The following is a 27780-nucleotide window of genomic DNA, read 5'->3' as shown; positions in this document are numbered from 1 at the left end:
TTTAAAGTACTTATTAACTTAAATTCTAACTGTAGTCAAAGAGGAAGATGGTTTTATTTCACCATATGCCATAAATAACAAGTTTGGGATAAACTAAGTATGTCAAGCACCTGTTTCTGATCTTGTTCAGACCTCAGTTGATGTGACTACAGGCGTAAATACACCCAAGATTAATTCACTAATTGAGATCCGATCACTTAGACCAGTTGGAGGTGTCAGTGCATGTGAATGCAGATGTGTCCCGGGCCAAACTACAGGACGACCCACCCTAACTGACGTCCTCTGGCCCACTTCTGTTTCAGTTTCCAAAATATTTTTACAGGTCAATATTAACATTGACCACCACATCGATTTTTTCTTTTGGATTTCAAATTGGTAAAATAGTAATTCAGCTCTTTTTGTTTCGCTTGTCTGTCAGACTGGTTAAAAACAAAAGCACATTGGATCTTCTCAAACAGAAATTAAGCTGTAAAATGAGATTTGGTCGCTAGTTGTCACGTGCATGTGGAAATCTATTGTTAGGACAGGTATGAAACGAGGAAGCTGTTCACTTGATCCCCCTAGATTCATGCTGAAGCCAGGTATCAACTGGACCCACGTCTTGCCTTGTCGGTGATCCTTTGGAAATAGAGAAACACAAGAAGACACACACATTCACATCCACATGCATATATACTATGTAGACAGAGTCATAAACTTGTTATTTCATGTTTAACTTAAAGTTGACTTTACTCTAAAACAGTTTGTTTTCGACCTTGTCGCCCACGTGGGGGTTTGTTTATTCAGTAAAGTTTCCAAATAACAATCATCAAAGGACGTCTCTAAGTGAATGTGTCTCCTCAGGTTGCACCGACATCAACGGATATTTTTAAATGGATATGGACCTTGAGCAGCATCTCCTCTGCTGTGATGTTTTGTTGCCGTTTCAAGGCTTTAAACATTCGTTTTAATTTTAACTCGCCTTTTGATCAGTTAACATTATAGCAGACAGCCTCAATATGAAGAACAGACATTATTCCAGACTTCTCCGTTAAGTCTTCTGACAGAATTTGGCGTGCACTCAAAGAGGGCAACATATCGGAGCACATTTAGTGAAATGAATTGATCTGTAACTGTCTGATATAAGAAGCTGTGACTGTAGAGTCATTGGATCTCAATTCTCTGCTTTAAAGGAACAAACAAGCAACAACTGGGTGTTAAATAAATACATATTAATTGAACGACTGAGATATAAACAAATGTGCACAGTGTGATAAATTGGACGATGGTGAAGAAAATATGTTCAGACACGTACAAATTCAGAGATTGAAAGGGGTCGCGTGGTGTCTTGACATCAAACCCGATCATAAGCTGAAAGGAAAGGTTGGCTTCCACTGCTTTATCTGGCGGTATGAGGATTCTCGGCAGGAACCCAAAGCGATTGATTTTGCAGGCATAAAGTTTGACTGCGGACTCTGAGTAGATGCTCTCAGAGGCGTCATGTGGTCATCCAATCGACCAGCTCCTGGCAGCGTCTCCTTCGGTGCTTTAGAACTGGGAAAAGTTTGAAAAGCCAACGGACTTCTGTACTTTGCACCAGTGTCGGTTCCTCAGTAGACAGCGGATGCAAGGGGGGTGTTGTCTGCCGGAAGTTCTTGCAGGATATCGGCAATGTTCTAGAAGGGATTGGCGTCAAAGTGACTCTGTTGTAACAATTAAAACTTTGAAATTTAGTAGATAAAATTGTGCATAATGAATAACACTCACTCAGAAAACATGTGGTGGATAAAAGAACCAAAAGACAATGACCCCAATGGTTCTGTCCCCAATCTGAGGGGCCATCCCAGTCATCTCCCCTTGTTTCAACTGGAAATGTATAAAAACTTAAAATTGTTTAGAGTATTAAATTGATGGGAATCAACTATTTCCTAATGAATGCATGGGTGTTATACAACAGGAAATAGAAACATCATATATGGTATATGAAGAATGGTTAATTTGGCGAAGTCACCCCTCTGTATATGTGTTTCAATAAAAAGGATGCTGATTAATCATTTGGCAGCTTAACTGCACAATATAAAACAAGAGCAAGTGGCTATTTGGATTTTAAGCTAATAAATTACCAAAGGAAGTGTGGAAATATAACAGATAATGGCCAATTGGCATAGATTATAGTGAGGGGTGAAAGCATTAAATACTCCACCTGCATTTTGATAAGCCCCATGAAATCATACCTGGCTTCCTGCTCATCTACCATTGTCTGTAATCTGTCTCTTAATAGTTAGCATACTCCCTGCATAAAATCCTGCGAGAGGTTGTGATCTTTCATTCAAATATCTCTCCGGGGTCTCGCATTTTAATGAGCCTTCAGTTCCTGAGTCTAGTTAAGATGGAAGGCACAGAGACATCACCCCCTAAAGTCAAGTGTGAGACAGACAGGGGGGGTGCAATGCACAGATAGGACGCAGCAAATAGTTGTTCCCCGTCATGCAGGCACTGTGGCTAGTGGCAATGTGAGTTTGTACCCTGCTCATTGGCAAACGAATCAGCGGTGATAGAAAAAAAAAAAAAGGCAGACGGGTGGTAAATTAGCACAAATGGAGTTATAATTTGTATTCGTTGTGTACTCCATTCCAGAAAGCTATTACCACCGACCCTCCCGCTAACTATAAACACGGCGTATGCCCTTTCCCTCAACCTGTCCAGGTGGAGACATCTTCCTCTCCTCCACAGTCTCCGTCAGTCCCTGTGGACTCTGCCTTTACGGATCCAGCCGACATTCCTCTCCGGTAGTTTCCTTCCTTTGCGACGGCTCCGGCTCACCGAGCGCCATCAGACATGATCTGCTGTCTAATTGTGCACACACCGAGATGATTAATTAAGCTTAAGAAAACGGGAGCGATATTCTATCACGTCTGTGCCTCCTCAGATTAATGACTTGTTGTCTGAAATGATCTCGTCGGTGGATGGGTGGTGGTGGTGGTGGTGGTGGGGGGGCTTTGCTTTGGCAGAACAGTACAGTACAACAGCATGAAACGTTTGGACGTGTCTGGTGGCGTCACATCCACGGGGTAATTAGATTTTCTTTAATGATGATGGGATCATGCGGTGCGGCTGCTGAAGTTTTACTTTAATCAATACTCCCAGGTTGTTATTGAGTTTGCTGATTACTGTGGCAACTGTGTACTTTTCACAGTTCTGTGTTTTTTAGATAATACCACATCGCATTAACCCTCAACTTCCTCTCTCTCTCCATCTTTGTGTCCTTTTACTTCTGTCCATTCTGTTTCCTCCCAGTATTGTTTCCTTTAACAACTCTATTATCTATAATTATCCATCTCTTCTTCCACTGGTAGCACTGGTCTTCAGCACAAAATTAGAAGCACGACTTACCATAAATAGACATTTAACACAATGCCTTAGTTTTTCCAACTATAATGGTAACAAATAGGCAATTTACAGATAGAAATAACAATGTGCTGTTTTATTTCAGAGGAAAACGTTGAGTGCATTAAACGAAAACATTAAATTAGATAGAACTTTTAAAGAGAAACCAATACATTTATTAGTGTAAGATTAAGATTAGTAAATCAGTGCAATACTGAAGTTTCAGCAGGATGAGAATTAACTTGTGGTGGTGGCTGGTGGTAGCATACATGTGTATGTAGAGTTTAGAGGTGAGAGCATAACCCAGGTTAGTTTCTTTAGCTGCAATGTCCTGGTGTCCCATAATGCCTCACATGCAGACTATCCACAGGCAGTTGTCCCCACTCAGTTACTGCAGCCCATGGAACTCAAAGACTTACTTTGAAAATGGAGAAATGAGGTGTTCTATCTGCAACATTTCATCATCACCGAAAGGGTCAAGTGAGAGGAAGAGTATGGAAACAGGAAGAAGACATCCTGCGTTGATTTGTCCTCGTCCTTTATCGTTATAATGACGACACACACACACATTTCACCACAAAACATCTTCTTACACATGCAGTTTAAAGGGGGAGTGCCATCCTTTTATACGGGTGAGAAACAAAAGCAGAACAATTGGATATTTGGATTTAGATCATTGCTGGCTTAAGAACTGCCACTGAATAGTCGAACTCATGGAGCCCTGACATGAATCAGTTGTCTCTTTTCTTATAATAATCAGCTTCCTCAGGACCCCTCATCCAATTCTGTTCTCCTCCTAATCCTGTCCTCTTTCTTCCTGTCACATCCAGTTGACTTTTCCTTCCTCTCTCTCTCTGCTCTGCTCTGTTTGGGGTCACGATGAGAGGAGGAGGTTCATCTGGTCATTATGCTCCGTGGACTGTGTGACTGACATTTGGCTCCACCGAGGGACCTGTAGCGCTCAGTATGGCAGAAGGAGATTGGGGGGGGGGGACGAGCAGACGCACAAATACAGGAGACAGTAGAAAAGTCAGCTCTGGATTAAAAATCACAATTTATATATTTTTCATTTTATACATGTGTTATTGATGAGGGAGACAAGAAAAGGGTCATACAGTTATATCTAAAATGAAAGTTCTGAATGGTGCTTTATTCTTTTCCTGATTTAAAAAAACGGCTAAAAGTGAAGTTCTATGGGTTTGAATGTTGAATTCTATTTCCATGTCTGTGCCACTTCCGTCTTAAAACACAAAGATCTGCAGCTCAGGTGCGATCGAACCTAAATCGCTCAAAAGCTTTGTCCGTATCGACGGAGCTCACCTCCTGTCCCCTGTGACCGTGTCTTAGAATAAGCCGGTTGAAATAATAAGTGGTGTAAATGAGGGTTTGTGTTGCTTTAAAAGTGAAGAAATAGAATTACCAGAGGCATTACTGCAGGCAAGGTGGAAATTTAGCACAAAGGAAAATTGAAAGGATGCAGAGTATGTCAGGCCTCTGGCACTTCAACGTTTTCGGAGACAACAAAAAATCTATCGAATGCACTTTTTTTAGATTAATATTGTTTGCATCTGTAATAATAAGTGTTATATGGAACTATTTCTATTACAAGTTTGCTCAGCGACATCCCCAGAGTCGCCCTGTGTTGTTGTCATTGCACTTTGTAAAACACTGTGTGGTGACAAGTTAATTTTCATGCACAGAAATACGCCTGGAGGTATGTGCATGTTTGTTTTTCACCGACATCAACATGTGGCTGAGATGAATCGCTGTCGGAGTGAAGGGTTGAGTGATTGCACAGATGAAGAAACGAGGGGAAAATTTAGATATTTTAAATCCTCTTTTCTGCCGTTAATAAAACACAGATCACTCGCAGTCGACAGAACCACTGACGGATTGAAAAAGAAGAGTTGAGCCAATGTTAGGCAGTGATGTTGATTTGTCTCTGTCAGGTGAAAATAAATAACACAAGCAGAAGTCTGGTGTTAGTTTAACTGTAGAAGAAAGTGTCAGAGAAAGTGACTTTGACCCAATTTGCCCTCGTGCACGATACAGTAAAAACAATATGAACAGTTTATATCTTATTCCGATTCCCCTCTTGCATATGCACCTAACACAATTCATTTATGTAGCTTTCAATTATACGATATGATTCCATTGCTCAGCTGTGATTGTCATTCTGTGGACCGGAGTTGTTTGCCAGGTTCTCTTGTTCGTTAGCTTGCACATTATTTATATTCTCATTAGCAGATGTGTCATCGGTGCGCAGTGATGAGAGCGATAATTGTCCCTCTGTCAATCATTTTATTGAAACTACGCAGCCACTAGCTCAGATGAGTCTCCAGTATCCATCTCCAGTATAGAAAGGCACAGATATCTTAACTCATCCTTTGGATCCGTGCTGTGTTTGTCCCCTGATGAGCGGCTGATTGTTTGTATTCCGTTCCTCTTGTATCCGCTGTAAATTGTTTATTATCGAGCTGTTGCCAGTGGTCCAGCTGAGGGCCGAGCAGACTCTGGCTGACGGGGACAGAATGGAGAGAGTGCATCGTAAAGGAGGGAGGGAAGGGAGGGAGGGAAGGGCAGCTGGACTGTATTTCAGTCCATTCACTCGACTGTCAGCTCAGCGCTCATCATCTCATATTCAGTTTCCCTGCAGCAAAGATCCACAACCGATCCCCACATCTCTGGCTTCAGCCGCCGCCGTTATTACAGCCAATGTAATTCATTAAGAGGAGTTTTACAACTATCTGGATTTTGCAGCTTTTGGCAAAACAAAGATTGCTTCTCTTTCATTAACATTTATTTTGCATCGTAAACGTTTTCGAGTTGTGAAATGGATCTGGACACAATGTGAAAAGATGAACATGTGGGGCCAGAATGCAGAGGAATTATTCCTGTTGTTGTTCCTGAATGTCGAATAGAGTTTAGACTCCTGGGAAGTTATTTGAGTAAACTACCTGTCAAGCAGTTTTGCAGAAATGTCATAATTTATTGTGTCCAACTTACCCGACCGCTGTCTGCAGCCCAGAGAGCCGATGGGAAACTGAGCACAAGTCACTGTCATGGTTGAAGCACCTGATGGAGGGTTAGGACTTTAGGGAAAAGTTATTTTTGCACACATGGAACTGAAAATACACATTGTTTTCCATGTTGCGGTTCTGTTGGGATGCTTCTCTTAACAAAACAGCAATTTGAAGTGACCACAAAGAGCAGATCTGAAATTGTGTCTCTCCTCCAAAGAGAGAATCATCCACGAAAAGTAACTGTAGTTAAAAATCCTATTAAACATTTATTCATTTCTTAGTACCCAGGTTTTCATGAACACATGTCCTTTGATGTTGGGCAATTAGAATAACTACTAAAAATATTTCGAACTGACCTATTTTTCTATTTTTCATCTACAGTGATTTCTCATTTCTGTTTTTGTAAGCTTGGTTTTTTTCTTTGAGAAGATACTTGATGTTGTGTTTTTTATGTGCAGTTACTGTCCAAGTGAAATTATCTTCACAGGCTGCATCACGAATACGTTGTTTCTTCAAATCTGAGGAAAACTTAACCAGTCAAGTGGTGAAGTTGTCTCCTAACTTCTTCCTTTGTCCTGTGGTTATTCTGTTAAATCTCAAGAATCAGCCACAGTTGTGTTCAGCGTGTTCTAAAAAGAAAATCCTGGTTTTTGGTACGGTCCTGATAGATATTGCAGAAAACTGTTGATATGCCAGACGGACAGGCAGCCAGGCAGGTAAGCAGACTAATCCATGAAATCTAATGGAATAAATAGGCTCGCAAACAGGTAATGAAAGTGCTGATATTCCCTGAAGAGATGACGGCATGCAAATCAGTTTAATGGGCTGGAGGGAGTGTGGAGGCTCCACATAGAGATAGACTGTACGTGGGCACATCCACCGTCGTGTCAGGGACAGACATAAATCACAGTATTTCTTGAAAAACAAAAAGATAAAAAAACAAGTGAGGCACTGACTTCAGCTCTACGTAGTTTGATGTTACAATATGAAGACAAGCAAAAAGTTAGAAAAATACAAATCAGACCGCAGGAGACATTTTCAACTCGGGAAGTCAACAACGGAACGTAATTTGACATAAAGAAAGTCAGATCTTTAGAATCATCTCTTTGAAATGACAAGTTTTCACAAAAGACGCGGAGGCAGAGCAGCCGGGCCGGCGGCTGAGCGCTGGGGAAACAGTGCCGTGGTTACAATGAGGTGTGCAAACGTGACAGTTAGAACACAATGCACCATTTAGTCAAATAGATGCTGGGAGCTGCTTCTACCAACATCACCTTTCTACCTGATAGACTTGGATTACGTGTAGTCACAGCTGAATTTGTATCGATGTGAGTGGGAGTCGTCGGCACGAACGAGAAAAGGAAACAACGACACGGAAGGAAAAAACTCCTAACAGCTCTTTTTTAAATCAACACTGCATTTTAATGAAAAGTTCGTTAAACATCCTTTTTGTTGAATTGTGTATTTAGTGATTTTCTTTCGTGTAGTTTTGTGTACTTTGTGTAAACCACTGGCATCAGAAGGCATCTTGGTTTCCCTCTGTAAACTGAGCCAGTTTTATAAATAAACCATTAGACCAGTGGTATACAACCTTTTTTTTTCTGCGGCCTTGAAGTTACAAGCAGAAAAGTTGGACAATTATTGGGATTTATTAGCTTAACCTACTTCAAATTAACATTAGGAACATATAGTACTGCTTTTCTGCGCAGTATTTTAAATGAACAGAGTATTCACAAAGGACATATATGAGCCCAGCGGCAGCAGTCTGCCACTAAATAAATACATACAGTATTTCACCTGGTCACTATGGGGGGAAGTTATTTTGAATCATGTGAAAAATAATAAATTTTTGCATTGCTCACCTGAGTGTGCTGGGGAAGGGAGGAGAACTCCGGGAAAATTACTCTGTTGGCAGTTTTTAAAGCTGAAGTTGAAGTTCAGGGGTAAAAAAGCATTTATTAAGAGTTTAATAACGAAAGACGGAGCTGATCTGCTTCATGGTTGTGTTTGTACTGACACGGGGGTTTCCTCATTTCCTCATTAAAGCAACACTATGTGTAGCTTTAACTGAGCAACAGCGCCCCCTGTGGCCACACATTGATTATGTTGGGCTCGGTGTCACAGTGATTAAGTGGTTTTCATGTAGAGAAAAAAACAAAACCTATCGATGCAACTGAAACACAACTGAATGCTGGGTATATTACCCATGCTCCCCGGCTTCCTGAGGCAGGAGAGCTGCCGCTGTGACAAAATCACCAAACTCGGTTTAGAATTCTTAATATTTTAAGTTTCCTTGCTGAGTATATTCGAAAAATGTTCACTTCCTTCTCCTATTTGGGCAAAACAAAATGTGACTGGGGCCGGCTGTGGCTCAGGAGGTAAAGAGGGTCGACCACTAGCCCGGTCGGAGGTTTGATTCTTAGCTCCTCGAGTCAACATCCTAAAATGACATAAAACATCTTTGAGAAAAACGTATTCCGATGTGAACTGTGTCCCGTCCACTCACGTCGAGGACTCCAGTGTTTTATTTTTTTATTTTCAGGCCTCATCTTTCTCTCTCCGTCCCACCTTGTGATTTTTCTCTTTCACATTTCCGTGCAAACTCACCTCCGGTACCATCTCTTCACTTCATTCTGCCTCCTGTGAAAATGGGCCTGTAATTCGCAGTCGTGTATTTTCCCGCAGTATTTGTAAGAGATAAGATGATTCATCTTTGAACCGGCTTTGATCTCATTCCCACCTGAGAATAGAGCAGGTCAGCTCCTGGTCTCCTTCAGTCACTTGAGTCTGATTAATAGAAATCCCATTTCAGGTTTTGAGGAATCCATTGTACGCGGCGAATGATTTGAATGGAAACCAGAATCTCTCACCCTCATGCTGAACCACCCATAGACACGTTAACTATGTGTGTGTGTGTGGACTCAAGTAGACTCAAACACATACTGGCATCACATTTACCCTTTCTCTTCCATCTTGTCTATATACTCTTGCTTCATCTTGGCTTTATGCAACGTGTCAGCTCCCAGGTGGCGCCCACAGATCTGCCGGCCCCCACTGATTTCCTGTGGGGTTTGAGAAAGATATAGGGAGGGAGCTGTAGGCAACACGGCGCCACGCCTGATGAAATCAATCCACAACACGCGTTTCTTGTGCACGCTTTCTTTCTCTGCATCAATCGTTGTCTTTTCATGTTTTACTTTGTGATGTTCTCACATCATAGTCCTGCTCTCGATTTTTCTCTTCTCTCTTATTCCTCGACCGGCTGCAGCAACAGGAAACGAGTCGTTACACGACAACTTGATAGACGTGCAACACAGACAGCGTTTACAGACTCTCTCTCTCTCCACCGTCTTCATTGCATCGCCTCTCTCTCTGCATCCAGAGCGAGCTGATGTCATCCCGCCGCACGGCAGATGGATCTCAGTGATAGTGAGGTAATGGCCGTCCTGCTCGTCCACATCCATCCCATCGTATAACTGCCCAGTAGCAGTTCACATCGGGCCCTCGGCTGCTGCCAGAGGATGACGACGATAAGAGGGGCCAACGAGTCACGATGTAATTCTGTGATTAAACTCGGCCGACGTCAGCGTTAAGAGTTATACCCACTTCTATTGTCCCATTACACGACGCCAGATGTTTATCATGTGAGCTGATTGATGCTGACGCCCGCTGTGTATTAACGGACTGACGGACGATACCCATTTGTGAGGCGGAATCCCGGTATCTGATGGAGACGGTGACGACTGAGAGGGCCGGCTCCACTCTGCCATCAGATAGAACTTGTAATATGATTGTGTTGCGTTCAGGGGACCCCGGTTTGCCGGGCGAAATGAGAACATAATTCACTGAGATCTGTTCAAGATTACCAATTTAGCCGGCGTTTTTAAACACTATAATTCGCTGCCAGTCGGTGTGTCCGTGAAAAGACGCGCGTGTGTGTGTGTGTGTGTTTGTGTGCGCGCCCGCCGAGTCATGTCTAACGGTGGCGCTTTTCGAGGTGTGAAGTGGAACAGAGTATAGGTAATGAAGGAGATGGGACTGTGTAATTATTCTGCAGAGGGAGGATTACCGGTTTACTTAACCATTAAAGGTTCACCTTGAAGTGCCAATGGCAGGGGGATAAAACCCACACCTCTCTGCCCCTCATTACCGTAAACTGGACTCAAGTCATTTGCCACTAAGCCACTGCTGTTTAATGTAGACTTTGCATATCTTCCTGCAGCTGCCTTTTGTGTCTTATCCCGGCAGTTTGGCTAATGCACTGTGGCAAAGTACTGAGGGGTATTAAGAAGAAGCATGAAAAGAGATCGATGTTTATGAGCCATGCCACGCAGCGCCGGTATTTGGTACTTAGCAGAATGTTTTGTTAAGTATCTGGGTCAAAGGAAAATCACAAAAGGTTTTCTTTGCTGGAAAAACACAAAACTTCTGTTAGTTTATTAGTTTCAGAGAAGAAAAGAAGAAGAAGCAGCTTTATGTGAGAGAACTGCAGCGTTTTGTCAAAGATAAAACCTTTGTGCTTTTTGTTGAAAACTGAAAGCAGAAGCATCGTCATCCACATTGATTAGTTGTTTCATTTTAGAATTATTTACGCAAACCAACATGCACTGATTCCCTGCTTTTATAGTTAAAACCCATCATTTGAATAAATAGCTTTGAATTATTCACACATGAAATGATCAGAAGTGTGCGAGACATCCCCCACTTATGAGAAGTGTCCATCTGTGTCTCACACACACACACACACACACACACACACTCGCATCATAATGAAGCTGCTGCATCTCTTAACGACTTACTACTTCAATCTTCAATAAATCAAAGAGCTCTTCAGCCGATGAGGTTTCTGACTGTAAGGACACGAGGCTCGAGGTGGAGATCCAGTTTGTAAAGGCTGCAGAAAACAACTTGACATTATGTGTGTGTGTGTGTGTTTGTGTGCACGTACATGTGCATGGAGTCACATATACATGCTTTTGCGTGTTCTTGCTGAATCACTGCGATCGTGTCTCATCACCGCAGAGAGACGGAGAGGTTGAGGGTTGAGGGTGTGTCAACGATCGCTTCCTATTTCAGCTCAGCCGCAGGGAGCAGGATTTCCATTTTTGTTCCCATTACGAAATAAAATGCCCCCTGCTGTTCGAGCTGAGTTGAGGGAGAAAACACATTAGGGGAAGGCAAACTTTTTTTCCAGTGGCTGTGGGCAGCAGTCGGAGGGAAATTTTTCGAAATCTGCTCTAATTTTAGATGCATTGTGTAAACACTATGTTTACAAATATCACATAGAGAGATCTCATTGGCTGAACAGACAAGTGCACAATAAACTGTTTTGATAAAAACTTGCAATATGGAAAATCTTCCAGTTTTAATTCCACATATGTTATTTCTTTCACACGCTTCGTTATTTCCAATTCAGAGATTTACTTGTGTCTGTCTGTCATGTTTTAGTTACACAGTACAAATGCAGCTGTTGTGATATTTAATGGAACCTCCTGTGTTTTGCTGTAACTCCTGATCTGTCTCTAAAACTGTTTTATTACTGTGAAAGTATTTTCAGTATTTATTTCCTTGGCGTTTTCCCATGAATTCAGACTCATTCCCGTCCCTCACTGTCTTCTCCAGGGACCACGGTGATGAGAATGACCGCGTTCGACGCAGACGACCCCGCCACAGATAACGCAGCGCTGCGATACAACATCGTCCGGCAGTCGCCCGACAAACCGTCCCCCAACATGTTCTACATCGACGCAGAAAAAGGCGACATCGTCACCGTCATCTCGCCGACGTTACTTGACAGAGAGGTGGGTTAACTTGGCGAATGTGTGTGTGTGTGTGTGTGTGTGTGTGTGTGTGTGTGTGTGTGTGTGTGTGTGTGTGTGTGTGTGTGTGTGTGTGTGTGTGTGTGTGTGTGTGTGTGTGTGTGTGTGTGTGTGTGTGTGTGTGTATTCTCTGCAGAGTGATGGCCTTTTTCCAAGTGGAACAGAGGGAGTTTTTCCTCGACAGCTTCAAGCTTTACACTTGTCCCTGGATTATCTGAGATGCAGCTTGTTGTACATCTCTGTCTTGACCAGAGAGGACAAAGTGTATATATATACAGTATGAGTATGTGTGTTCTATGGCACCTCTATATTTGTTTTAATGTGGGTTTCTGAGGGAATGGGGCGCTGGTGCATTCCGGCGAGCAGGCGCAGAAGCCAGATGAGCGTCCCTCCATTTCCCCGTCTAACTGGAGCGAGACAACGGGATGATTGCTTTTTCAGCAGGGCGACGAATGCCAGAAACATCGATTGGATTCGCTGGTGGAAGAGGAATATTAGCTGTTGTCAGACACTTAGCGCATAGTTTAATTGAGGTGATACACACTCATCCGTCGGCCCTGGTGGTGTCCAACAAGCCCGGCTGAAAAACCTCCCATCCGGAACTGCTGGAACCGCGGCAGCTAACCGCGCTGATGAGCCGCTCCCCGAGCTACAGTAAACTGTTTAATGGAGGCGTAATTGAAATGAGATGTAATCAATGCGGCGAGCACTGTTAGAGCTGCTTTTGTGAGGTGATGGAGACACCGAATGGTCGGAGAGATGCATGCTGGTCCGTTTCCTCTGAAACGGAAAAGTGAGACTTCCCGAAGCTTCTCACTTCACAGTAGACTTCAAAAGATTCCCCCGTGAAGAGGAATAAAGAAACCAACAGCAGCATCCTTTCTGTTGTCGGCAGCCAGGATTTATTACAACCACTAACCGGCTTCTGGTGGAATATTCAGTCGAACGCCTTTTGAGGAAGGCAAGCGGCCAAATTGCGTTGCCTGTTTGTGGCCTCAATAAATCTCTGAAAAATCAGATTCTTCCCCTCACTTTGTTCTTCACCCTCTTGAAGTATTAGTAACTCTTTCAAAGTGACAAAGACCTGAGAGCCGGGTCAATCGTCTCCGTGTGTCAGCAGAAACAGGTCGGAATCATACTTCATTTTTTACTGTTGATTTAATCAGCACCGAGGTGGCAGCCGTTTGTCCGGACACATTATTTTTCAGTTGTTGTGTTTTCCTGTGGGAGCTGCCCCGGACGTGGATTATTACAAACCTGGTCCTGTCAGATAAACTGCTGCTCTGATGCTCGGATGAGTTTTACTGTCAGTTCAACCTATTGGAGGCTTTTGTTAAGGTAGTTTATGTTCCCACAGAAAAGAAATATAAAAGCGTTAGGAAAAAGTACTACCAGTACAATGTGTACCAATACTTATATGTGGGTACTGGGGACGTGATGTGGTGGAATCAAGAGGAAACAATTCAGGATCTGTCGTCACTTTTCACCTTATCTCTTATAAACAAATTCTTCATGTGAATGTTGAGAATCTGTAGGTGAGGGACAGGATTTTGGAGCCGGAAGCTTCTGGTTGTACCAATCAGCCTTTGTTTGTGTTTTGTGAGAAACATTCAACTCATGTGATTGAAGAAACTGGTCAGACTGGAAACAGTGAACAGTGTTTTGGGAGAGTTTTGGCCTGGATGTATCTGGTTTCTGCACCGGAAGCCCTAAAGTTTTTACCTTAGTTGTTGTCAGACGATAACCAATGAGCAAAGATTAGTTTTCACCCCCAGGATTCCTATTTACCTAATACATAAACAATAAGTACAATATAAAGTTCCTCTGAAACATCCAGATTATAGCTCGTGGGTCATAAACGTACCCTGTGTTAATGGAATAGGTATTATCGGTATTTATTGTAGTGGTACAGGATAAGAATATGTCATCCTGCTGTTACAGACCCATTTGATTGCTGTGACAAATGTCGGAGTGTCAGTGTTTTCTACTTATTTCTGATCTACATCAGCTCAGAAGATGCAAATATTTCTATCGATCAAAACAATCAATATCACTGCCCCTTTTTAAAATGGTCTGCCCCTTCACCTGAATTAAATGAATGGAACCCTGTGGCGTTTAAATGTTTTTTCAGCTCAGTCTGTGTCACATGAAGCGGTGTCACAGTCCATGAAATCTCCTCCACTTCACACGCCGTCAAAACAAAAATAAAAATCCATTATGGTGATTTTTTTTATTTTCCACTAAACAGCAATGACTAATTCATGTCTGCATTATATGAGCCGGCTTTGGCAGTAACATGATTGCAGATGTGGCCAAATAAAAAGTGGTACAAGCCTGAAGCGCCATGTATGATTGTTATTATGTTGTATCTACAAATATATCTGTCCCCCACCACTGCCATCATTTGTTATGTGGCTGTTTTTTTTTTACTTCCCCCCCAAGATGTCCGCAGGGATTTTTAAGCAAAAGTCCAGGACGACTTCTTCCAAAGCCCAGTCAGTCAGTCAGCAGAGCCAGATGGAAGTGCAGGAGGCGCAGGAATTAAACTAAACTGTCGTCCTCTGGGGTCTGCGGAGATTTAAACCCAGCCTCTTCAGCGCATTCACATAAATCTGACTCCTGCGTGGCACCCATCGATTCCCTCTGCCGCCCTGAGAGTATGGCGTGGTGGCGTATGTGCATAGTATATATATTTATATATATATATATGTGACAGCGAGACTCTAATACATCGATTCAAAGAACAAACGGAGAAGGGAGGATGATAGAAGAGAGAGGGGCCCCAAACTTTTTTTTTCGCCTCTTTTCTTCAAATTCCTCGGACATAATTCAGGTGGCGCCTCTAAGTGTGTTTGGATAGACACCTCACCTGCCCGGGGGGGACGGAAAGCAATCCGGAGAAAATTGGAAAATCAATTTTGTCACATTGAAAATCAGTTTGATTTTCCCTCCAGTGCTTCCTCTGAGGCGTAAAATCCCGTCTTGATATGCACATTTATTCCACCGCTCTGTTTTTCTCCTCACTTTACTTTAGACACATCTCCCCCCCCACCACCACCACCACCACCATCACCACCTCCCACTGTCTTATATTATTCTGACACGCGATGCTGTTGGATCAATTGCAGGCTGTAATTTCTGACAGTGAATGTTGCAGCAGGGATGAGGCCGTTTTCCCTGAGTCGGGAGCTCGGGGATGAGGGAGCGTTCGTACCTTCCACTGGATGCACGTGGAAATCTGTTAATCATCAGAATGTGGTTAGAGCGAATCAGTCGACTTCACCCCATCGTCCATCTGAACCTGTTTTTTTTTTTTAGAACAACTGAGAAATTCTCCCTTTGAGCTGCTTGAGGAGTTTAACTTTCATTCATACACATGAACGTTCAATTTGTTCAGGGAATTCATTACAGCAATTTCAGGGTTTTCAAATCTTGTGCAGGGGAATTTGACATCCACCTTATTTTCACGCCTGTCCATCTTTCTGTTGGTTTGGATTGTTTGCAGAATTACGCAAAAACTGCTAAACCGATTCCCATGAAATCTTTTGGAGGATTGGAGCATGAACCAAGGAAGGAATCATTCAATTCTGTTGCAAATCCAGAATTTTGTTCCTTCAATTTTTGTAACATTGCGATATGGGGGATTTTTGGGGGTCAGATTGAAATGAAAATCCTGATCCAGTGAATTTAAATGTGGTTTTGGGGACTGTTGGGTTCTGAGGGTCTAATTTGACTTGTGATGACAAAGAGGACAAAAACAGTTGAAAGTGTAAAGACGAACATATCAGCATATCAGAGACATTACCTTATGTTTCTATTTTGAAAGATGGAATGCTAAAACGCTAACTGATGAATCGGCGACACTACCTTGACAAACCTCAAATTAATAAATCTTTTGTTTGGAGAAAAAAACAAAACTTCATTACAGCTGTTTGTCGAGGAGGGATTTGATTCATTGCAGAAGTTTGACACATCCAGAGGAGATATTAACAGAATATCGGAAGCTGGCTGATTCATCAGTCTAATCCCGGAGTGCTCAGTCATCTGGGCTTTCAACGCACCGCCTCCCGTCACAGCCCGACTCCACCGCTTCCTGCTCACAGGCTCGTGAAGTGGAGAAGCAGAGATATGAGCAGAAAATAAGCACCAGTGGGAAAAGTGTCTGTAACCTTTAAAAGTACAAATACAGCAATTTAAGAAATATTCCATATCATGTAATAGTCCTAATGAGTCAAATAACATCCAATATAAAATGTACACTATTACAGTGAGCATTGGTTTGGTCATGGAGAAATATTTATTATTGTATATGAAATGAATACATGATTAATACGGAGCAATTGATGTTTGATGTTCAGTTTTACGCGTCACCAGATCGATTTCCGGGATTTTGAGATGAGGATTGGGAGAGAAAGACGGAAGAGACCTAATGACCCACAGTAAATAAGCAAAATGAAAGACTAGTTCAGAGGTTATTGGGTTGAATGCTACAGGACAGTGATAGAGGGATCAAACCACACACACACACACACACACACACACACACACACACACACACACACACACACACACCAATCATTGCACTCCATTCTAGTCTGTGTAGTGTCCGTGTGCTGGCAGTGCTACCAGACCAGAGAGGACAGACTGCTAATGGCAGGGTGACTTCCTGACTCTCGTGCTCTCTGTCCAATCTGGGAGCTGTCACTGGCGAGGATAGCCAATCGATGGAGTCGGCCAACCCCTCCGTCCCCCCTGCGTGTTCTACAAAGGTGAATACATGGAGATAAAATGGATGTTTGTGTGTGTGTGTGTGTGTGTGTGTGTCTGTGTGTGTCTGTGTCGTGTCTGTGTGTGATGTTTATATTCAAGCGTGTTCCATTTTAATTTTCAGCTCAGTTTTTCCACCACTTTCCTCTGTGGAGATCTGATGCTCGTTAGAACCTTTTTCTTCTTACGTAGCGTGGAACTGTCTCCTTCAGAGATAGATTTGACGCACCAGGTGAATCGTGCGCGGCGTGTTGCACCGTGCACGTTAAAGATAATCTGTTCTGACAGGCTGGGTCATGTGGAGGCAACACGCTTCACCTGCCGCCTTCGGTCGTATGTTGTGCACGTTAAGGACACGCTTTCCATTATCTGCTCCGTTGCGTTTAACTTGGACAAACCGGGAGTGACAGGCTAGCTGGATGAACGTACACAATGATCAGCATATTTATGGCCGTAAGTAAAGTGACCCGTGTTTGTTTGGTGCGGGCCCCGGCGGTTTGATTCCTGGGTCCGATAAGAGAGCCTGTCCTGTCTGATTGCTGGTTTGGCTCGATGGCCGAGCGGCGATGAACAACGACTGAAACTCTTCTGAGAAAGTACTTTCCCTGCAATTTCACTGTTTTGATTATTTCCTCTTTCCTTTTTGTTTTTGTGCCCCCCCCCTCGCCCTCACCTGCTTATTGCATCGTTTCCCTGTTTCTTTTCACTCTTTGTTTCCCTGCCTCAGTGTTTGTCTCCTTTTTTATTTATTTATTTGTTTTTCCGTCAGCCTCGCCTCGCCTCCCTTTTTTTTTTTTGTCAACACTTCACTCCGGACATCCAATTACTCGCAGGTCGTAACATAGTGATTCCATTCAGAGCAGTGCCATTCAGCGCGGGCCTCGAACAGCCATTCAAATTACATCCTCGGCTGCCTACAGAGTTGCCTCCCTGCAGAATGTTGTTTTCAAACATTTCTGGGGCCACCACCTAATCTGATCCCCCAGATATAATTGAATGTCAGTCGTCGCATAAAGATGTTTTCCTCTCTTCAATTAGCGTCTCGTTTTCTCGTGTCACAGCGGCGACACAAAGCAGACAGAGAAATATTTACTCCTCCCAGGTAGAGGCCGGAGAGAGTTATTATATTATGTCATTTATATGCAAATAATGTAGCGCAGGCGACACATTGATAAGATTTCATTACAGCAGATTTGATATGCACTTCAGTTTATAAACTCCTTTTCATTCCCCTATTATGAGCCAGAGATTGGAGAGGTGCGGGCGGATGAGCAGGGTGGAGAGCGATGCAGGCAGAGATGGACACAGGTAGAGTTCATTGGATTGGAGGAGGAGGAGGAGGAGGAGGAGAGACTTGGAAACACCGGCCGGGTGTCGGCGTGAAGAGGGGATCAACAAGGAGGACAAATGGTCAGAGAGACAAGTGGCCGTTCAATATCCGCTCGGAGATGCAGCCTCCAGGAAGCAGCTCCGTGGAGAAGTGAGACTCGGGGAAGCATCAGGCAGCTGCAGTGTGATTTTATTCAAACAGGCGTCTTGAAGCTGCTGCACTTTGTCCTCTCTGCCAGTGAAATGTGGCCACATGCTGCGTGTGGAGGGAATTTAATGATACTCCAAAAACTGAGAATCAAGACGTACAGTATATAAATGCACGAGTGTTTGTGTATATGAACAAGGACAAACAAGCAGTAGCTGTGACTGCGTTCCTACAGCAAACATCGACCGGCATCAGCACAATCACAGTCGAGATATATTGTGGTGGAGCTACGAGCTACGAAGATCCAGTGTCCACCCTGACGTGCAGGATCAGTACTAACTTCTTTATCTTATCTCCGACCTTGTCTAATTAATAACAGTATGTTTTTTTTTTTGTGTGACAAAGACAAGACTGCAATGCAGAGAGTTTTACTTGACTAAAACTTAACTAAAGATTTTGTCTTTAAGGGGATGGCACCCCCCCTCATCCCAAAACACCTACTGACTAACACTACTTCACACTTGAACATCATTTGGATAAAAGCATCGGCCAAATTGGTAAAGTTTTATGTAAGTAGTATGAAACGTTTTCCTTGCAACCTCACATTATTCAGATTATTAACAGAATAGGATAGTTTGAAAGGTTTTGTAAAAAATAACAAGATTTAATTGTTAAATGATGTAGATTAGAGATTAGAGTTCATGTTTGCATATATTAGAGTTCAGTTATTGTTAAAGGCCTTAAATCAAGATATGAGAGCAATGCACATTCTCACCTTCAGTACATGTTTTAAATTAAAGGCTCCAATATTTATTTTAGTCATTTTTATGTCTTTCTTTCCAAAATGAACAAGTCAAACTCTCTATAACGTTTAAGAATTGACTCAATTTATAATAAGAAGAATATTTCAAGGTATTTTCTATGAAATTAACACTTCAAACTCACCTAATCTTTGGTTGGTGTGTTTTGACCAGATTTATTTGGGACTCATACTCGTTCATCAACTTCCCAGTTAGACTCACTCAGCTCTCGTATGATTGACTGAAGGAGTCACATTTACACACGTCGATGTTCCAGCAGATGACAAAACCAATTACAATCAGAAAAACGCTTCCGTGTCGACCGTGTCTTCGCACGTGAGTGTGGCCGATGGCTTTAATCAGGAGAAGAAGTCCAGAAGAGAAAGTTCAGCACTGGAGCACATTACGGAGAGATCCCATTATAAAGAGTGTGACTGCGGCGTCTCCTTATTTGATGGCCACTAGCCAGAGTCCTGGCAGCTGTAATCAATACAGTGTAGTTGGTGTGAACCCGAGCACCTCACGCTCCCGTGTTCCTCCCTGAAATGAACAAGGTGGACACTGTTCACGGGCATTGAGGAAATATGGGCACCCCTCCTCTCTCCCTCTCCCCCACTCATCCCTCCATCTCAATCGCTCCTCTCCTCCGCACCCCCACCCCTCCAGCATCCCTCTGTCCAGTTGCATTAGTGAGGAAATGAGATCCCCCTAATTAATTAGATCTGTGAGTGCTAAAGATGAAGATTACATTCCAATGAAGGTTAGAGGTGTCAATCACAGTTTTTAGGCTGAGCATTCCTCTAGATAAATTGAGTCCCCCGGGCATTGTGGGTAAAAGTGTGTGTGTTGTTAATCTTGGCCCCCCCCCCCCCTCCAACCCACACCCTCCTCCCTGCTTTAATTGAGTCTCACCGACACTCGTCGATGAAAAGCTCAGGACGAGAGAGAAGAACGAGGTGGAGAATCACACCAGTAAGATTCAGCATTAGAACAGTTTCAGTAGTGCTGCTGCTTTGTGCATATTCACCAGAAGAGCAGACAAGAGGAGGACTGTGGGAAGATGGAAATATGAAGGTGGAAAACTGGATCGTGAAGACGCCGAGTGGATGAAACATCAGAGAGGAATAAGATGAGACGTGTTATTCCAGTTTTAGAATAATGGCAACACTCAGAATTCAGAATCAATGTAAAATATCATTATTTTCTGTCTTGATTTTCTATATATTTTCACTGCATAATTGTGGCTTAATTCACATTTGAATGATCAACATTTGAGCTGTTTTCAGACATGAACTCTGGAGAATGGGGTCTGGACTTTCTCCGGAGTTTTCCTAGAATGCAGCAAGAGATTCTTTACTTAGACGTTTTCGGAAAAATACCAATACCACCTCCAGAGGGTTGTAACATACAAATCAAATGTTTTTGTTACTGCACAACGAAACCTGCGTCGGCCCTTATCACAGAAAACTCTCTATCTTTGTCAGTATCTTCTACAAACATGGTTAATCCTGAGATATTTGTTTTGTTTCCGGGGGGGGTTTCAGTTTTGCGTCCATCACGTGTTTTAAACATCGTCAACACTCGAGTTGAATCCACCTCGAGTTTTTCTTAGGGGGCTCGTGGGAGAAGGTCCAGAGCGTCCTCACATTCAGCCTCTGGATCATTTCAGGAGATTATCCGGAGTTCATTGCTTGTCTGGAAGCAGCTTTGCACAGACCTGTAAGATTAACTAATATAATAATAATAATAATAAAATCAAATGCTTGAGGGGTTTGGTTGATTGTTTCAGGTCAGAAGTCTTGATCGTTGTTCTTTTCTCGTCAGTCCTTCGTCGGAAAATTCACAATTTCCCTCAATCTGAACTTTTTCCGTCGATATACATCTTCTTGGCTAAAGTCAGAAAAAAAAGGCAAAACAATATATTTTTGTTATCTACAAACAAAATGACAGCTGTGGCATCTATTCCCTCCCGGTCGCGAGAATGCAATGAGTTTCTGTTGTGTACATTCAGTAACCTGCTTGGCATCCCGGAGTGCTGTAATGACTTTATAGACATCCATTATTTATGTCCATGTGGCGCAGGAGGTAGAGACACTGCAGCATCATAATCTGCTCAAAGTCCTGAGACGGAGAGAGGAGCTGGCAGACGACGGAGAAGCTCCGTGTTCCAACTGCATCACATTAAGACGTGATTAAAGAATTAGGGCTGAGGTGATGAAGTGAAATAGCAAGAGGGAAAGAAAGATTTACAGTAGCATCACCTTCCAGGAGAACTCCATCAACTGTGCACATTAGTCAATTCAACTATTGTTTGATATGAACTTTATTCATCTCGTGCTTTTCTTAGCATAGTTACAAAGTGCTTTACTGAGAGAAGAAATGGAAGTTAGACGGACAGGAATGAAAACAGTGGGGAAAAAAGAAATTACAATATACAGCATGTTCAATATCAACATTTATAAAAGCTTTTGGATAAAAATACATATTGAGAAGAGATTTAAAAGAAGTTACCTGTCTGATCTCAAATAGGTAACGAGTCTTGATCTGGGAAAAAGTCATAATTATCCCTTTAAACTTCTGCTCTGGTTGGTTCAAATCAAAATGGGATTTCTGTCTTTTCTGTCATTGCAGAGCAGTGGTGAGAAAATGTATTTAGATCCTTTTCTCAACTTAAAACACGAAATCAACAATGTACAAATCTTAACTTGCAAGTCCGACATCCAAAATCCTACTTGAGTAGGTAAGTAGAGTGATATTAAGTTAAAGTATGAAAGTAAAGTAAACTTCTCTAAACCAAACAATGCAAAAATACCAGTAGATGCAAAATATTAGGGCGAGCTCAAATATTTGCTCATTCAAATTACTATGCACACAGAAGAAGAAGGAGTAAAAAAAAAAAAACACGAGACCTTTTTAAAATTCCGAGGTAATCTGCGGGAGTGGAGAGTTCTGACTTCTCCCGTGTCCTAAGGAGGAATTAAAAGGGCAGCGGAGAGACGGAGGGAGGGGGAGAGGGAGAGGAGGGTGAGACCTGAGAGAGGAGATGAAGGAGAGTGGCGAGCGGAGCGAGGCGTGCAGGTGGAGGGCGGAATAATTAGGGAGACAACTGCTCGCCGCGAGGAGGGAAACATCTCTGCTAAGTGGGAGTGAGGGCCTCGGTAATGTCAGGGAGGTCCTGGCGACGCTCTGCTGTCGCTCGGTTCAGACGGAGCTCCAGCACTCTTACCTCCCTCTTGACAGCTCTCCCCCACTGCCTCTCGTCTGTCCCCCCTCGCTTCCACCTGCTGTCACATCCTTCACCAGCCCTCCCTCTGCTGTCTCCCCCCCTCGCTCCTTCGCTTTCATCCCCTATCTTTATTTTACTCATCCTTATTGACCCAAGGATGAAGAGTATTTGTCAACAGCTCCTACTCTCCAGCGAACCTCCACCCTACAACAGCCCTTCAGGCGAGAATTAATTTCACCTCTTCTCCATGAGAAAGTGCATTGATTGGAAAAGTTTGTTGTTGTGTGCTCCGTACTTTTTTTTTTATTGTTCCCGCTCCCATGCCACTTTCTCTTTGCTGATGAAGTTCAGCTCGGTTCATTGCCTCCGCTGAGAGCAGACACAAAGCTGTCGGGGCCGCTCTCTCATTAGGTGACCAGACTTTAACAGCATTTGTAAAGATACCTCAAAATGGCAGAGACTGTTGACTGACGACTGCGTAGACCTGTATTCTCTCTAACGGTCAGCAGGGGGCGACTCCAACGATTCCAAAAACAAGTCTTACTATATATGAGCATGGATACCGTGTGATTGATGTCTTACATGTACGTGAGTTTTCTGTCAGGCTCCACCTCCCGCTCGGTTACTTCTCGCTTCCAAAAACCAAGATGTCGTCGGAATGCGAAACCCGAGGGGTCAAATTAGCAGTTCACACTCTAAATCGGCCATTTTCCATTTTCTATCTACCCTGCGTCCTTCAGTTGAGACTCAGATCAGCCGTCCACAGCGAAGATTTTAGTTTTATAGTCTTATTCGGCTGTAAAGGAGAAAATGAGAAGAGGAAGTTGTGCAATGACACAAATTGCGGCAGTCGTGCTGAGGCCGTACAGTGATCCTCTGTGTGGAGTCTCGCAGTGCGACTGTGATAAACTGGCTTTTATTTTGTTAAGCCCACGGCCCTCTGACTGTCAAACAGGGAGTTAAATGTTCCGTCTTGTCACTTTTCCATTTAATCTGGTTAATCCATTTGTAGCCTGTCGGAGTCAGAGTTTGATAGAATGCACTCAAACTAGAATCATCATCATCCTCATGCCGTTCTCCTCCGAGATTCAGAAACACAATATTCTGCCTGGACATGAATATATATAGAAGACTGGTTTATTTTTTCCCGTCCTAGATGTCGGCTTGCAGTGTTTTCAGCAGAATCCCACAGGAGGCTGCGGATGAATGGAAAAATAGGACGACAATAACAGTGAGCCACATAAATAGATTGTAGAAGATCAATACTGACTCTCAGCGATGTGGGTGGTGCTTTTATTTTTGGGATGTCTGTATTCTTAAAGGGAAACGCCTGAGGAGACCCCAGTGTAATACTATTTGTTTGGCATAGTTTAAGGAATGTTCGTAGCTGTTTGGGATATTTATAGTTTACATATTTATACTGTACATTGGCTTGATGGTAATATACATTTCATTGTCATTTACATGGGTACAATTAAAGCAATACAATGGTTTTATTGTTGAGCTTTTGATGTGATACCTTATGAACAGAGCTAAGAGAACTGCTTCCTCCTGTTTTCAGTCTTTATACTATGAGGTTGAATGAGCACTTTCTGGCTAGAGGCTAAATTCACTGCACAAAAATAAGAGTTATATGAATCTTCCCACCTTAGAGTATTTCCCAAAATGTCAAACCATTCCCTTAATGACTTGCAATATCAGTTCTTCCATATTGAGATGTCATCCACATCCATGTTCATACTCTAGACTCCGTCCATCGCAGACTGCAGGTCAGTGGTGGGGGATTTACGAGATATATTCAATATGAGGCCACAAAGGGACGTTCTGTGAATTTGGTGGCATTTGTTCAATGGGCAAGTGAAGCCAGATGCAGGAGCAGCAGAGACATCGCTGAGATACAGTATCCCAGGGTTTCTCAAGCTGGTGGAGCTGTACGGCCGTCTCTCTGAGACATTCACCACAGACACTTCTCTGAAGTTTGTTCGTTCAGTTTCTCTTTTTTAAGTCTACAAACCTGGATATTTTGTATGGAAGTCATAGCCCAGCTCTGACGGGGAGTCTCCCTGGGTTCTGGCAGTGACCTGCATGGATGAATGCATGCCTGATAAATCCTGTGGCCTCTGGGCCACAAAGATAACAGCAGCGCCATGAAAGAGGCACAAAAATAATGCAAGTCGCTCACAAACCAAAACACACACCCCTGAATTTTAACATCTGTGTACACGTTTTTGTTGTTGCGCATGTCGGAGAAATCTGCAGATCCCTGAATCATCATTGAACATGATACTTATAATCAAAAGAAGAAATAATTGAATTGAATGTGAAAAGACAAAATTAAGGAATATGGCACAATTTCATAGATGGTGAATGACGGAGGTTTAGAAAAACAACTGCATGAAAATCATCAACAATTAGCATCTGTGTGTGTGTGTGTGTGTGTGTGTGTGTGTGTGTGTGTGTGTGTGTGTGTGTGTGTGTGTGAGACCATGTGTCTCCAATTCCTGCCACCATCCAGAAATAATATTTTAACCCCATCCAGTCTGCAGAGTCCCGCCCGTTCACGTGCTTGTTATCAGATCGCCCAGGACGGATGTTGATACCATGTTTGACCATCGACATATTTTGGCTGAAATTACTGTACATTCTGTACAAGTTTGTCTCTCTGTGGGTGGGGGGGTGTGGGTCTGGCTGTCTGTTTTCCTGAAGTGGGAGGAGAGGCTTGAGGGGAGTGTGTCGCCAGCGATCAAACGCTGCAGTTTAATTTTGGTGTCAAGGATTATGGAGATTTTAACAGATCCCATTCAAAGGCTTACACACTCTTTGTGGATGATGTGTTGCCCAATTTGACTTTGATATAAATCCTTCAAAGAGAAAAAAAGGAAAGACACTTACAACACTTTTCATTTGAACTATATTACACGAGTAGCTGCTGTGTGAGACGGCGTCATCCCGCATTGAGCTGTCAGTACAGTAGGCATTGTGATTTACAGAGTGAGAAGTGTGTAGCTGTGTTTACTCCCGCCTCAGGTAGCAAACCGTTGTTACTAACGTTCGGCCTGACTCCCATTGTCCTGCAGTAAATATGCTAATGCGGGCGGATAAAACACCTCGTTAGTTGATGAATAATCTTGACAGAGAAAATGTTTTGCCGCCGGCAGTTGGAAGGTTCATGGCGAAAAAGAAACTGCAGAAAAAAGGGCTAAAATCTGGATATACAGAGGACTCATTAAAAAGCTAGTAATTACAGGAGATAGAGTGCAATCAATTGGGTTCAGTGCACACACGATAGTCTTTGATCCTCGAACAAGACCAAGTATTCTACACAATTAGGCGTCTGTCTTACACGGTTATAGTCTGCAGGAGGACATGGCATTGGCAAATCGCAACTTCTGAAGAAACAGCCCCGTTCTCAGAGCCGGGTCCGGACGATCTTGACCTCTGCTTTGCACCTGCATCGTTTTATTCTTTAATGGATCTTTCCAATGTGGCAATGTTCATCCGCTTGGAACAAGTAAATGAAGCCATTAAAAAACACAACCTTGATTTGTTCAGGCTTAAATTAAATGGAGTCGCTCTTAAAACGAACACCATAAGCAACATGCTGCCGTTCCATCTTCAATTCATGGCTCGTTGGATTTCCATATGCTAGATGTGCTATAGAATATTCATGTGAAATTGTAGCTATACTCTAACACATGTGCTGATTATTATAATGTGATCAGGATTATTCTAGAAACCAGAAATCACCCTGATAGTGCCCCTTCAGCAGTGCATCCCTGACTCCCTCTTGTTAAATCCTTGATTATAATCACCGCGCTCGACGTGAAAGGGTTAAAATCCTGAAGCCGAAGCTATTTTAAGACGGCGCGATTCTGAATATTGATGAGTCGGATCGCCCGTTGGTCGGTGAGAATCAATCCCGGTGAAGAATGGAGAGTGTCGGAGCAGCCCGGGCTGTGGCCAAGTTGTTGTGCTGCTCCACAGGCAGACGTGAGGAGCCTCCCCAAACGCCTTCCTCCCTGCATCTGTATTCCCCGCCTGGCGCCCGGCAGATGCTGATGGACCCTCAGAGTTGGGGCGGATTTACATAATGGTGAATCCAAACAGGTGCATGTGAAATAAAACATGGCAGGTCAACAGCTTGTTGCAGACGTCACACTTAAAGGGACAACTATCAAGGAAATGAACGGCCGGCCTCTGCTCCCCGAACATCAAATTACGGCATCAAACGTGTGTCCAACATTGTTGTAGGCTTGAAACCACAGCAGGCGCCATCACATTGATTACTGCCTGAGTACGTGAACATGTGTTGCTGAAGTATTGTACATAAGCAGAATCCTAACCCTGTGTGTTTCCCATGACACAACTAATTTGTGTGCCTCTAGACGGTGAAGTTGTGTGTGTGTGTGTGTCCTTTTCTATACAGAGCAGCCAGGGTTTGTCCTAACGTGACATCTTTGTGTGTCTCAAAGAAAGTCGCTGTTTCATTAGACTCTCAGAAGGGGTCCTGGTCCCATACAGCTGGGCCAGCTAAGGCTGTGCAGTGCAAACACCAGAATACAAATTGAGTAGTGTTTACACTTTCCTTCCCCCGTTTGAAACCACTAATATACTCGCCGTTTATTAGCAAGGGAACTTAATGACTGCGACAGAAAGGGCAAGTGGACTCTGGCAATTTCTCCCCAGAATTGAAATATTCCAAGTGTCAGGAATTAACACAGTCTAATTCATTTTGTGGCTTCAAGCAAATATTAATTAGAGAAATGTGTCTTTTCTGATGGGTTCTATTTGTTTCTGTTTCAAATGTCTTGTTTTTATCATCGAAACAAAAACGACTTCCAGGAAAATATTGCCAAACATATGCTTCTTTTACTACAGAAGCAATTGTATATTATCCGGAACTGCCACTGTTTGAGGGTGGACGGCCTATATTTCACTTATGATCTGTTTATACTGACTTATGTAAAACCTTTAAATCTCATTTATCTCATTGCGTAAATCAGATTTGTCGCCCCAATACATTTTTAAAGACATGCACAATGTGTTGTGGACATTTTCTGACAGAATAATTCCACGTTGACCACTTAGCTGAGAAAACGACGGCTCATATCTCTGCATTTCATTCATTAGGACGACTTCTTATGTTTCCACCGACTTGTACCATGAATTTGCATGTGTTTATGTGAGGAAATTGAGCGGAATGAGATGCGTGCATTAGTATGCATGAGCCTCATTAAATATGCACTCATCATCTCTACTTTTTATTTGGATTCCCTCTGCCGTGGTACAAATCACTGGTAAT

The 27780-nt window shown here is 43.0% G+C and overlaps 1 protein-coding gene across 1 annotated transcript in view; it reads left to right on the top strand.

Moving 5' to 3' along the window:
- cdh13 (cadherin 13, H-cadherin (heart)) overlaps nt 1-27780 on the top strand; it is a 283404-nt gene that overhangs the window by 170494 nt on the left and 85130 nt on the right. The window contains exon 8 of the mRNA XM_035155785.2: nt 12012-12190. Coding sequence (XP_035011676.1) covers nt 12012-12190 — 179 coding nt within the window. The remainder of the gene's footprint in view (nt 1-12011; nt 12191-27780) is intronic.

The sequence above is a fragment of the Hippoglossus stenolepis genome, chromosome 5, assembly GCF_022539355.2.
Source record: "Hippoglossus stenolepis isolate QCI-W04-F060 chromosome 5, HSTE1.2, whole genome shotgun sequence".
NCBI lineage: Eukaryota > Metazoa > Chordata > Actinopteri > Pleuronectiformes > Pleuronectidae > Hippoglossus > Hippoglossus stenolepis.
Note: the sequence above shows the minus strand (reverse complement) of the source record. Positions and strands in the feature narration are given on the sequence as shown.